The following is a 14,329-nucleotide window of genomic DNA, read 5'->3' on the forward strand; positions in this document are numbered from 1 at the left end:
ATGCCGGGGCGAGTGCAATAGCTCTACTGTTTCTTCGAAAAGTCAAGCTAAAAATAAATTATCTTTGCATGGACACTTGCTTGATTTCAGGGAATACATGTATGTATCTAAATGTGTCTGAACCAATTTGTGCAAAAGAATTATCAACATCTTGTGAAAGTTCCTACAGCTTTTTCTAATTCTTTAGAAAAATGAAGGATTTTCTTTTTTCTTTCTTTTTTAAATGTTTAAAAAAATACAAACTTTAAAGCTTCAAACAAACTAACAGGGCAAAAATACGCTACCAAGCTTTCGTTTCAAAGAAATCCAGCTAACTAAATTTTACTATTTTTATTGATCTACTGTATGAAAAAAAAAATCAAGATAAAATGTGAAAATTAATAGGTAGGACATATCTGATAACATTACAAGCGGAAATATTTTGTTAGTAGTCGTACAGTTGCTAAGTAACATACGAGATAACAGTGTCTAATATGACAATGAACAGCGTCAAATCTTACCCTAACTTTCTGGTTGTGTAGGAACCTCAGATAGAATGGTTTAACAAGCAACAGGACAGGTATACACAATACAGCTACCAGTATCAGGACTGTCTGAATGGTTTGCTGAAATAACAAAATGAAACATATTTAATCTTTAGACTGCTAAATTTCTAAAATGGACTGGTCCATCATTCTATTTGGGCAGCACCATTTATTATTTGCAAGGGTGTTCAATGAAAATTTACTGACTGAATAGCGAACAGTGCAGACCATGATCAGGCTGATCTTGGTCGCATAGGCAGATTCACTTGCCACCAGCAGGCTAAAGGTTAATATTCCAATTCACTGTGACCTAATTTTGAATATATAAATGACAACACACCAATCCTTGCCATTAACAATATGAATGATCTTAAATCAAAAGAAATGATTAATTTATGTTTGTCCGTACAGAGTAGGAATTATTTCAAAACAATTAAATTCTAAAAATACACTGATGCATGGCTATCATCCATTTGGCATCTGGTCAATTCACAACCAGCTTTTAAAATTTAAATATGTTCAATTGTACAGATGGAAGAAGTTATCTCCCTCGAGCAAAACATGTTCAGGTCAATACTTTGTTTTACATTTGTAAGTTTCATTTGTGTATTGCTGGTCAGCTTCTGAATACAGTTTTATTGGCAAATGGAAACTACAGCGGAACCCCTCTACAATGAATGGTCTCCGAGCCAGAATAAAGCTTCAACGTAGAGGGATTTTCGATTCAGAGGGGATTTGACGGCGGAAACAAATACGACGCAACCTGATTAATTTTAAATCCCTGATTTTGTTCAGTTACTGTATGAAACAACACCATTAAAGTTTTTATGGGAATGTGCCACTAAAAAAAACAAGAGGACCATGATGGTCCTGAATTGCTCACCTCTTCCCACATGACCCAGTTTTGAGTATGACGTCGTTTTTTCTATTATTTGACACAGTGACCTAGTTTTTGAGCTCATGTGACCCAGTTTTGAACCTGACCTAGATATTATCAAGATAAAAATTCTGACCAATTTTCATTAAGATCCATTGAAAAATATGGTCTCTAGAGAGGTCACAAGGTTTTTCTATTATTTGACCCATTGACCTAGTTTTCGAAGGTACGTGACCCTGTTTTAAACTTTACCTAGATATCATCAAGGTGAACATTCTCACTAATTTTGATGAAGATCTCATGAAAAATATGGCCTCTAGCGAGGTCACATAGTTTTTCTATTTTTATATCTACTGGTCTAGTTTTTGGCCGCACGTGACCCAGTTTCGAAAATGACCTAGATATCATCAAGGTGAACATTCAGATCAATTTTCATGAAGATCCATTGAAAAATATGGCCTCTACAGAGGTCAAAAGATTTTTATAATTTTAGACCTACTGACCTAGTTTTTGACCGCAGTTGACCCAGTTTCAAACTTGACCTAGATATCATCAAGATGAACATTCAGACCAACATTCATACAGATCCCATGAAAAGTATGGCCTCTAGAGAAGTCACAATGTTTTTTTATTATTTACCCTACTGACCTAGTTTTTTAAGGCACGTGACCCAGTTTCAAACTTGACCTAGATATCATCAAGGTAACATTCTGACCAATTTTTATGGAGATCCGTTCACAAGTATGGCCTCTAGAGAGGTCACAAGGTTTTTCTATTTTTAGACCTACTGACCTAGTTTTTGACCGCACATGACCCTGTTTCGAACTTGACCTAGATATCATCAAGATGAACATTCGGACCAACTTTCATACAGATCCCATGAAAAATATGGCCTTTAGAGAGGTCACAAGGTTTTTCTATTATTTGACCTACTGACCTAGTTTTTGAAGGCATGTGACCCACTTTCGAACTTGACCTAGATAGCATCAAGATAAACATTCAGACCAACTTTCATACAGATCCCATGAAAAATATGGCCTCTAGAGAGGTCACAAGGTTTTTCTATTATTTGACCTACTGACCTAGTTTTTGATGGCATGTGACCCACTTTCGAACTTGACCTAGATATCATCAAGGTGAACATTCTGAACAATTTTCATGAAGATCTCATGAAATATATGGCCTATAGAGAGGTCACAAGGTTTTTCTATTTTTAGACCTACTGACCTAGTTTTTGACCGCACATGACCCAGTTTCGATCTTGACCTAGATATCATCAAGATGAACATTCAGACCAACTTTCATACAGATCCCATGAAAAATATGGCCTTAAGAGAGGTCACAAGGTTTTTCTATTATTTGACCTACTGACCTAGATTTTGATGGCACGAGACCCACTTTCGAACTTGACCTAGATATCATCAAGGTGAACGTTCTGACCAATTTTCATGAAGATCTTGTGAAATATATGGTCTCTAGAGAGGTCACAAGGTTTTTCTATTTTTAGACCTACTGACCTAGTTTTTGATGGCACGTGATCCAGTTTCAAACTTGACCTAGATATCATCAAGGTGAACATTCTGACCAATTTTCATGAAGATCTTGTGAAATATATGGCCTCTAGAGAGGTCACAAGGTTTTTCTATTTTTAGACCTACTGACCTAGTTTTTGAAGGCACGTGACCCAGTTTTGAATTTGACCTAGATATCATCAAGATGAACAATCTGACCAACTTTCATAAAGATCCCATGAAAAAGATGACCTCTAGACGGACACACACACAAAAGCTCACCTTGTCACTTTGTGACAGGTGAGCTAAAAAGAATAAACTGTGGTTATCATGATAAAAGAGAAATGCCAAAATTACAATAACTGCATTGATAAATATCGGTTTGGTGTAGAAAAACTGTTTGGTTCCAGCTTACAGGGATATTTTTTTAATGAAATAAGACGGCCTAATGTCTGGACCGCAAAATCTGTTCTGTCTGGACTGGTTTCCGGTATTCAGGGGTTCTGGTTTAAAGGGGTTTCACTGTGTATCAACTTACCTGGTTAGAGTAGAAGATTGTCTGTGAATCACACCCCATTTCTTTCTGTGTCAAGTTTCTCATACTACTGCAGTGGTAAGCCTCAGGTGTCATTTTTGGTTCCTTGTACTTCATCAAGAACATGTTGATAAAGTCTAGAAATATAAAAACACTTTTAATTAAATTTCTGCCAGGGGTACTTATTTTCATACTTTCTCTAACAAAATTTATGAACAAGAGCTGTCTGTAAGACAGCCAATGCTCAACTATACGAATTATTGTCCCAGAAGCAGGAAAATGTTACCCTAAATGTTAAAATATTTTCAGTTTCAATCCAATATCTGCATTAGTTCTGGAGATAGTAACTTGGATGCAAAACTTTAAGCAGAAGTTTTATGTTCAAAAGGGGACATAATTTGGCCAAAATGCAGGTCAGTGTTATGGGACTTGATGCTATCAACTAGTTTTATAACTCCGAAGACACGTGTGAAGTTTCAATTCAATATCTGCATTAGTTTTGGAGATAGTAACTTGAATGTAAAACTTTAACCAGGATTTTCTAACTCCAAAAGGGGGCATAATTTGCTCAAAATACATGTCAGAGTTATGGAACTTGATCCAGTGAGGTTGGTAATTGACCTAGAAAAAGAAAAAAAAAGTTTCAAAGCTATATGCCTTTAAATGATAGCCATTATGTACTTGCACGCAAAACTTTAACCAGAAGTCCAAAAAGGGGCATGATTTGGCCAAAATGCAAGTCAGAATTATGGCTCTTGATACTATGAATATATGTCAGAGTTATGGGACTTGACCCAGTGAGGTTGGAAATTGACCAAGAAAAAGAAAAAGTAAGTTTCAAAGTTATATGCCTTTAAATGATAGCTGTATGTACTTGCATGCAAAACTTTAACCAAGGTGTGACGCCGACGCCAGGGTGAGTAGAATAGCTAGACTATTCTTTTAATAGTTGAGCTAAAAATCCATTGCAGGGAGGATATAAAGTTGTTAATTGTTGTTATAGAAAACTGACTGGTGTAAAGGCAGCTGATTCTATATAACAATGTTATGAAAATATATCAAATATTGATGGCTGGTAAGCTCATATAATTTTGGTATCATTTTAAAGTATTGTTGAAAAAGAAAATATATATTTCATGATAAAAATATGTTACAGAATTTTTCTTTTTTTATTTTATAGTTTTCAATGAAATTTCAACAGAAATCCAGTTATTACAGTCACTGTGTAAGAATGATCATTTTGTTTGTTTGTTTATTTGTTTTGGTTAAATGCCTTTTTTCAATATTATTTCAGTCATGTTACAGCGGGCAGTTAACCTAACCAGTGTTTCTGGATACTGTACCAGTACAAACTAGTTCTCCGCAAGAAACTACCAACTTCCCCACTTGAATCAGAGGAAGAGAACGAATGATTTCAGCCACAATGTCTTTTATCAAATTGTCACGGAGAACATACGCCGCGCCTGGGGATCAGACTCCCAAACTTGCAATCCGTAGATCAACGCTCTCCCTACTGAGCTAAGTGGGTGGGCTTTAACCATTTTGTAGTAAAAAAAATATGACTGTAGTGATTTGTGTATATTACTTATAATCATCTTATTTACTAATTCTTGTTTAGCAGACACAACTCTTTCAGATGATACCAAACAAGAGGGCCAAGATCGCCCTAAGTCGCTCACCTGAGAAACACACTATAACAGTGTAAACATGTTTAACCTACTGATTTCATGAAAACAAATATTTTGGTCAATTTTCATTAAGACTGGACTAAAAATATGGTCTCTTGAGTTTAAACAAGTATTTTCTTAGATATGACCTAGTTTTTGACCCCAGATGACCCATTTTTGAACTCGGCCTAGATTTCATCAAGGTTATCATTCTGACCAAGTTTCATGAAGATCAATTGAAAAATACAGCCTCTATCGCATACACAAGTTTTTTCCTTGATTTGACCTAGTGACCTAGTTTTTGACCCAGATGACCCATTTTCGAACTCGGCTTAGAATTCATTAAAGTTATCATTTTGACTTAATTTCAGGAAGATCTATTGAAAAATACAGCCTCTATCGCATACACAAGGTTTTTCCTTGATTTGACCTAGCGACCTAGTTTCTGACCCCAGTTGACCCTTTTTCGAACACCGCCTAGATTTCATCAAGGTAATCATTCTGACCAATATTCATGAAGATCAGCTGAAAAATACAGCCTCTATCGCATACTCAAGGTTTTTCTTTGATTTGACCTAGTAACCTAGTTTTTGACCCCAGATGACCCCTTTTTGAACTAGGCCTAGATTTCATCAAGGTAATCATTCCGACCAATATTCATGAAGATCAATTGAAAAATACAGCCTCTATCGCATACACAAGGTTTTTCTTTGATTTGACCTAGTGACCTAGTTTTTGATCCGAGATGACCCATTTTCGAACTCGGCCTAGATTTCTTCAAGGTTATCATTCTGACCAAGTTTCATGAAGATTAACTGAAAAATACAGTCTCTATCACAAACACAAGGTTTTTCCTTGATTTGACCTAGTGACCTAGTTTCTGACCCCAGTTGACCCCTTTTCGAATTCGGACTAGATTTCATCAAGATAATCATTCTGACCAATAATACTGAAGATCAATTGAAAAATACAGCCTCTATTGCATACACAAGGTTTTTCTTTGATTTGACCTAGTGACCTAGTTTTTGATCCCAGATGACCCATTTTCAAACTCGGCCTAGATTTCATCAAGGCAATCATTCTGACCAAGTTTCATGAAGATCAGTTGAACAAGAGGACCATGATGGTCCTGAATCGCTCACCTCTTCCCGCATGATCCAGTTTTGAGTATGACGTCGTTTTTTCTATTATTTGACATAGTGACCTAGTTTTTGAGCTCATGTGACCCAGTTTTGAACTTGACCTAGATATTATCAAGATAAAAATTCTGACCAATTTTCATGAAGATCCATTGAAAAATATGGTCTCTAGAGAGGTCACAAGGTTTTTCTATTTTTAGACCTACTGTCCTAGTTTTTGACCGCACATGACCCTGTTTCGAACTTGACCTAGATATCATCAAGATGAACATTCAGACCAACTTTCATGAAGATCCATTGAAAAATATGGCCTTTAGAGAGGTCACAAGGTTTTTCTATTATTTGACCTACTGACCTAGTTTTTGATGGCACGTGACCCACTTTCGAAACTGACCTAGATATCATCAAGATGAACATTCAGACCAACCTTCATACAGATCCCGTGGAAAATATAGCCTCTAGAGAGGTCACAAGGTTTTTCTATTATTTGACCTACTGACCTAGTTTTTGAGGGCATGTGACCCAATTTCGAACTTGACTTAGATATCATCAAGGTGAACATTCTGAACAATTTTCATGAAGATTTCATGAAACACATGGCCTCTAGAGAGGTCACAAGGTTTTTCTATTTTTAGACCTACTGACCTAGTTTTTGATCGCACGTGACCCAGTTTCGAACTTGACCTAGATATCATCAAGATGAACATTCAGACCAACTTTCATACAGATCCCATGAAAAATATGACCTTAAGAGAGGTCACAAGGTTTTTCTATTATTTGACCTACTGACCTAGTTTTTGAAGGCACGTAACCCAGTTTCGAACTTGACCTAGATATCATCAAGGTGAACGTTCTGACCTATTTTCATGAAGATCTTGTGAAATATATGGCCTCTAGAAAGGTCACAAGGTTTTCCTATTTTTAGACCTACTGACCTAGTTTTTGACCGCACGTGACCCTGTTTCGAACTTGACCTAGATATCATCAAGGTGAACATTCTGACCAATTTTCATGAAGATCTTGTGAAGTATATGGCTGCTAGAGAGGTCACAAGGTTTTTCTATTTTCAGACCTCCTGACCTAGTTTTTGAAGGCACATGACCCAGTTTCAAACTTGACCTAGATATCATCAAGGTGAACATTCTGACCAATTTTCATGAAGATTTTGTGAAATATATGGCCTCTAGAGAGGTCACAAGGTTTTTCTATTTTTAGACCTACTGACCTAGTTTTTGACCGCACGTGACCCAGTTGCGAACTTGACCTAGATATCATCAAGGTGAACATTCTGACCAATTTTCATGAAGATCCATTGAAAATTATGGCCTCTAGAGAGGTCACAAGGTTTTTCTATTTTTAGACCTACTGACCTAGTTTTTGAAGGCACGTGACCCAGTTTCAAACTTGACCTAGAATTTACAAAGATGAACATTCTGACCCATTTTCATAAAGATCCCATGAAAAATGTGACCTCTAGAGATGTCACAAGGAAAAGTTTACGCAAGGACGGACGCACGCACGGATGACGGACACTGCGCGATCACAAAAGCTCACAATGTCACTTTGTGACAGGTGAGCTAAAAATACAGCCTCAATTGCATACACAAGCTAAATGTTGACAGACGACAGACAACGGACGCCAGACATCGAGCGATCAGAAAAACTCACCAGTCACTGAAAGGTTATCTATTTGTGGATCAGATGCCTTAAGAGAATTGCAAGAGGAGGAAGGGTCATTTTAAATTTGTTATTTTTTTTGTCACAATAACTCATTTCTGGTTGTACATATGTTTTTAAACAAGGAAGATCCTAGGTGCCCATCTGGGCATTATGTTTGTTAAGGGCAGGTATCTGGGTAGAACCAGCAACCTTTCACAAGTCAGCTGAATGGTTTCCTCACCCAAGCAGGGCTTAAACTCACAAAGGTGAATAGAAAATAATTGGAAGTCTATAACCTCAACCACTCGACAATGAAGGTCACTTACAGAAGGTACAATACTTACGGATGAGCAGAGCAGGTGTGCATGAAGCACACTCAGCACTGTAGGTGATCCACTTGAAGAACACAAGAGCCAGAAGGTATCCAAATATACACAACAAGAACAAAACCTCTGGGATAAACTGGATGAACACATACAGGAAGTTACCAAAATGTCTGAAATGAACAATTTATACTCGCACTGCATTCAGTATACAATGAAACAACACAGATCTTGAATACTGACCACCTGAAAACTAAGCTGTTACATTTCTTACATTTATAAAAGAAAAGAGCAAAACCCTGACTCACCAATTTGTGAGAAACAGAACTAACTTTTACATACAAGAAGATAATATTCATGCATATTAAACAATGATCAAGTCTATCAATGCTTTCACTAACACTTTTAAAGTTGACAATAGTTCATTCAGAGGCAATGAATAAATTTATTATTTGAAATTCTGAGGCATAACAGAAAGTCTGAACTATAAAATTTTACTAGACCTGGTGCTCTAACTTCAACCCTTATCACGCTAGACACTACTGATTCTGCCTTTGCGACCAGTGTAGATCATAATCAGCATTTGTGCAGTCTGATCAAGATCTGCAATGTTCGCCATTCAGTCTCTATCTTTTTCATAAACTCCCCTTTTAACAGTTAAAGGTGTTGTCCAAACTGAAAGATGGACAAGTTCATTGTAGAAATCTAGCAAGGTTTGATGAAACAGAGTGTAAACTGTGGTAAAGAAAACACTTACATGTGGTTGATCACACTAAGCATGACTCCCAACAACATATGAGACACTCCAAATATCACAGACAGTTTCATCTTGAATGAATTGGTGAACGTAATCTTGTTGGTACTGGCTTGCCATATCTGAAAAGCATGTGACACTGCAGTAACAGTTACTCTTGCAAAACAATCACTAACACTTGTTATCCGTAACTAAACTCACCGGAAAGCAAAATATATAGTAGGATTAGATACTTTTGTCAAAATTCTTCAAAAGTTTTTTTGATATCTGTACGGATAAAAGGAAGTTTTTCAATAGCAAGTCTTTCCAAATGGTAAAACATGAACACAGATCTACACTACAATATCAATCATATATTTATCTATTTTTAAAACATCATTTTATTTCAACACACAAGATAATGATCCAAATGTTATGCTTTTCGGTGATATATCATCTTATGCTGAAAATAATAAAATGAAACAGAACTTCATGTTGTGTTCATCTTTACAACACCACAAGAAATCTGACATCATTTTCCTGATTAAAATTTATTTCAACCTATATAAGCATAGAAAAAAAATTGTTTTGGGTGAACATGGAATATTATCTCACCTTGAAGTGGGACATATGTCATAGTTTCGATCATGCTACATGCTCTTGAAAATACAAGAAAATGTTCCAGGGTGAGAAATATTCCATTCACTCAAAACAAACAATTATCCTCTATACTGTACATACCAGTGTATAATACACAGTTTTTTTACCCTCTGGACCACCCCCAAATAGATGTAAATCCCACATTCGTTTTCAGTCTACCAAAACAGTTTTTTTCCCAGGATTTTGGGCAAAAAACATGGGTGCATATCATAAATGGGTATCTATGGTATTTTCTTTAAACAGATGAAGAATCAACTAAAGCATATAATTATCTTTTCAAAATTTTGCAGTAGCAGGTTTTGTAAATGAACCTACAGGATCAAGTCCCAATGGGTATGGACCATCATTCGCACTGTCAAAGAAGTCTTCTGGTTTGAGTTTTAATGATGCTGAATGGTCCAGTGTAGAATGCCTATAAAAAGTAAAGTATAATGATTACAGTACTAGATATGAGAATTCTCCTTTAGTATAGTATATAATAACGTACAATAAATGCATCTATAGAAAAAAAGACAATTTAATTCAGTAAAAATCAACAAAAACAAAAATGCCTAGTATAAATAGTTTCACTCAGTGGCAGATGAGCTCTTTGTGCTCGGGTGAGCTAAACTTGAGGGAGATCTATGTAAGAATGCTACAGACGAAGTTTGGTGAAGATCCATTGAGTAATTCACAAGAAAAAGTTGTTTAAAACACTTCTTTTCTATTTTTTCTTTTTAGCTCTGATGGTCCTTAAAAACAGCCAAGTGAAACCATTTTAAAAAAATTGAGAAAGGACCAGAGCAGGAGCTCATGAGAAGAATTTTTTTTGCTATTTTAATTAGTCTTTAAAAGGGAGCCAAGCAGAACAAACTTGAGCCAGGTTCATGCTAGGATGCTACAATCCATTTTCAGTACAATTTAGAGCAGCAGTTTCAGTGATGTTTAAGTAAAAATGTTGATGCAGGACAAGAAACACAAGACAATGTTCACTTTGGGCTAAAAATACTCACGAGTAGTTCGAATGCCAAGATGTTCCAAACAGGTTGATGGACTTGGAGAAAAAGTCGTTATAAATCAGTCCAGTATACAGTGAGAACAGGCCCATCATCATAATGATATACCGCCCACCAAAAAACATATTCCAGATCTGTGAACAAAAAACATATATATTACACAAATTCAGTTCTTTTATGATAGGGATGTGAATTTCTCCTACAACCTTTAACCTTTAGCCTGCTAAATTTTTAAAATGGACTTGTCTATCATTCAATCTGGGCAATACCATTTGTTATTTGAAGGGTGTTCAATGAAAATATACTGACTTAATAGTGAACAGTGCAGACCATGATCAGACTGCATGGATGTGCAGGCTGATCTTAGTCTGTACTGGTCACAAAGGCAGAATAACTTGCTGCCAGCAGGCGAAGGGTTAAATTCTAAAATCACTGAATAAAGTAAACTGAAATCCATTCTGGACATATAAGCCAGTCCTTTGCAAGAATGCATCAAGACATTGGTGGATTGGTAGAAGCACTATTAAAGATGGCTTTAGAAGGACACAGAAGTGCTACTTCACCCTTGACATGCTTATTAACAGTTAATTGCCATCCATCAATACGCTCTTACTACTATCAAGTTCAACTGGTATCTTCAAAAAGAATGACACTTTCTGAAGAAAATTCTGACAAATGCATTCTAACGCTTGATTTTGCCCAAAACATGTGTACTAGAAAGAATTTCACCAAACAACTTCAGTAAGCAGTTGAAAATTATACAGTGGACTTTGTTCCAATATCAATATACCACCTCGTAAGGATAAAATTTCTAGTTTCTACCAGCAAACCATTTAATAATCTGGTACCTTGTTTAATAAATTCATCTAAGCTTAAAATGATACTGCAAAACAATTCAAACAAAGATATTGCAAAAACAATAGAAAATTAATTCATTCCAGGCTTTGTGGTTTTGACCAAATATCTATGCTAAAATGAATGCTGGTGTTTTTTTTATCCACTTCATTGATTTAATTCAATCTGAATCTGTTCTGACACAACACGGAAACCTATGAAAATCAGTCTTCAACAAACAATGATGCCACAGTATATCTTGTCATCTGAACAAATTCAAAAGCAGAGAACTTATCATATCTTACTTCATTGTCTGATTTCTGTGCCAACAACTTCTTCTCACTGACAACCATCCACAGACCAAACAAGAACATAATAAATCCATGCCCCGTGTCTCCAAACATCACCGCAAACAGGAATGGGAACGATATTATAGTGTATGTAGCTGAAAATGAAATGTATAATATATGTAAACATTAATGTCTTCAAAGATTGTTTTAACATTTTCTTATATTCAACATTAATCAATCTATTAATGAGTTTTTATTAACAGACATTCAAAGAAAAAACAAAAGAAAAAACACTTTTAAGGGAGCTGGAGAATGGGTAAAACTGAAGTATTTTCAAACTTGTGGGCAGTTTCTTGTTAATATTGTTTGGTTTATATAAACATCAAAAGATGACAACAAAATTCACATGTATGCCTTCATAAAATTATGTCGTCTGGTTCAACAGGGTTCTCGGAAATGCCGATATCGGCGTCCCTGTACGCATAATTGGTCCCGGTATACGCATGTTTATTGCAGCTTGGGAATCCCTGGACGCACGTTTCTGCCGTGGGACGCAAGCATGATTTAATTGATTACAGGCACTTACGAATACACAACGTTTGACTAGAGAGCAAATTATGTGGGCGGAGTTACTCGCTTGTCATCGATAGCCGCGTATAGCCAATCAGCGTTGCCCGTTTCCACTATACCGCAAGACAGGCGGCATATGTATGATCAACACAATTACATGTGATTGTCGGCGTGTTTGCATAGGTGACAACTTCTGATTGTAAAACAACAAATTACAAAGTGTTTGAAGTAACCCCGATTGTTTTCTCACGTATTATTTACCAGGCAGAATTAAAGAACTTTTAATGAAAGTGATAATTAGTCTTAATTATGAATGTCCGAGTAATTTTAAGATGCTGTCGATGTGTTCTTACCGTGATTATTTCTCTGTAAAATTTCGAAGAGTTAGTATCAAATTTTGTAACAATGCCTGGTCAGCAAACATTGTTTAGTGTAGGAGTAAACGAAAAAGAAATGATGACAGTAATTCTTCGGACTCGGATAGCAATATAACAATCAATAGTGACAATAATAACTGTAGTGAAACTGAAACGCCAAAACCTAAAAAAATTAGGAATACGTGGAATCGTGACTGGAATAGGACATTTCCATGGATAGTGAAAAATGAAAATGAAAATGGAGATATAAGTGCTATCTGTTCATGGTGCAAGGCTGCCAAACGAAACAATTCAATGGCAACTAATGGAACACCAAATCTGCAGGTACTATTATATATAGATCTAGAATTTTAAATAATTTCTCTTGCTGTTTAATTTTTTGTTATAGATCACCTACATGCAATATATTGCTGTTTAATGTTTTGTTATAGATCACCTACATGCAATAATCATTAAATAAGCTTTTGAAACAGAATTTCATCACTTTTCCCAAATTTGTAATGTAAAATCAACAAAGTTTTTATGTGTACATAAATGTACAAGGTGTATTTCTTATATAAGATGCTATGTAAGATGTTTTCAGCATATACCTGTAGTCCTGATGTCTGTCAGATGGACAGCATTTTTAATAAATCAGAGTGTGTATATCTTTTGTCCCTGCATTCTCAGATTTTGAAGGTTATTTATTTTGTAATATGCAATATCTTTAAAATTCTTTGTATTTTATTCCAGAGTTCCACATTTAGTAGGCATGAGATATCTTAAGACCATCTCTTAGCAGCTCAGGCAAGAGACTCCAAAAGCCAGATTATTACCGTACAGAAGGTGGTAGAAGCCATCGAACAACAAAACCGTATTGTTGAGGATGACTCTATCCAGGCACAAATCAACACCATGTTCTATGTCGCAAAAGAGGGTGTTGCTATCAACCAGTATGACAAAGTAATAGAACCTCAGGTAAGGAGTTTGATTAATGCCTAAATGACTTCACATTCAGATGCACTACATTATCATAATAATATACTGGTACATTATAATCTATACTACAATGTGCAATGCATACTGGGTTAATCTGACATATCAGAATGGTAAGACTGAATTAACTGTCCGAGCCCTGCTAATAGCCATTCACATGTTAGTTTAATTGAGACATTTCGCAAGTTGTTGTAAAGGAAAGGAAAATAAAAAAGTTTGTTTTAGCAAGTGATCCATTATTGATACAGTTTCTTAGGAAGGATAGGGAAATTTAAAAAAAATGCCAATTTTAGTTAGTCATTTAACTTTTATACATGTGTTCTGTTTTTATCTTCCAGGTGAAAAACAATTGTCCAGGTCTTCAGAACCTGAAGAAACTGTATACCAGTGAGGAAGCAAAAATGGAACTGATAGATACGATTGATTCTACACTGGATGATTATCTCACACAGAATCTACAGCAGTCTGAGTATATAGGTCTAATTCTTGATGAAAGTACAGACATAACTGTTCATAAAAAGTTAAATGTGTATGTGAAGTGTTTGTCTTATGATAATATGCCAAAAGTTCAGTTTCTGGATTGTATCAATGTTGAAAATGGGAAAGCGGATACAATTGTGACAGCTGTGAAAGAACTTTTCACAAAAAAGAACATTCCTT

At 35.7% G+C, this 14,329-nt stretch overlaps 1 protein-coding gene across 3 annotated transcripts in view; it reads right to left on the reverse strand.

Annotated features, from left to right (window-relative positions):
• Positions 1 to 14,329, reverse strand: part of LOC123563136 (V-type proton ATPase 116 kDa subunit a 1-like) — a 70,667-nt gene that overhangs the window by 15,636 nt on the left and 40,702 nt on the right. For all 3 annotated transcript variants that reach the window (XM_053529257.1, XM_045355753.2, XM_045355749.2), the window contains 7 exons: positions 11,763 to 11,902; positions 10,621 to 10,757; positions 9,944 to 10,040; positions 8,993 to 9,111; positions 8,257 to 8,408; positions 3,451 to 3,584; positions 501 to 605 (listed from right to left, as the gene is read on the reverse strand). In XM_053529257.1, coding sequence (XP_053385232.1) covers positions 501 to 605; positions 3,451 to 3,584; positions 8,257 to 8,408; positions 8,993 to 9,111; positions 9,944 to 10,040; positions 10,621 to 10,757; positions 11,763 to 11,902 — 884 coding nt within the window. The remainder of the gene's footprint in view (positions 1 to 500; positions 606 to 3,450; positions 3,585 to 8,256; positions 8,409 to 8,992; positions 9,112 to 9,943; positions 10,041 to 10,620; positions 10,758 to 11,762; positions 11,903 to 14,329) is intronic.

This window comes from Mercenaria mercenaria, chromosome 2 (assembly GCF_021730395.1).
Source record: "Mercenaria mercenaria strain notata chromosome 2, MADL_Memer_1, whole genome shotgun sequence".
NCBI classification, from domain to species: domain Eukaryota; kingdom Metazoa; phylum Mollusca; class Bivalvia; order Venerida; family Veneridae; genus Mercenaria; species Mercenaria mercenaria.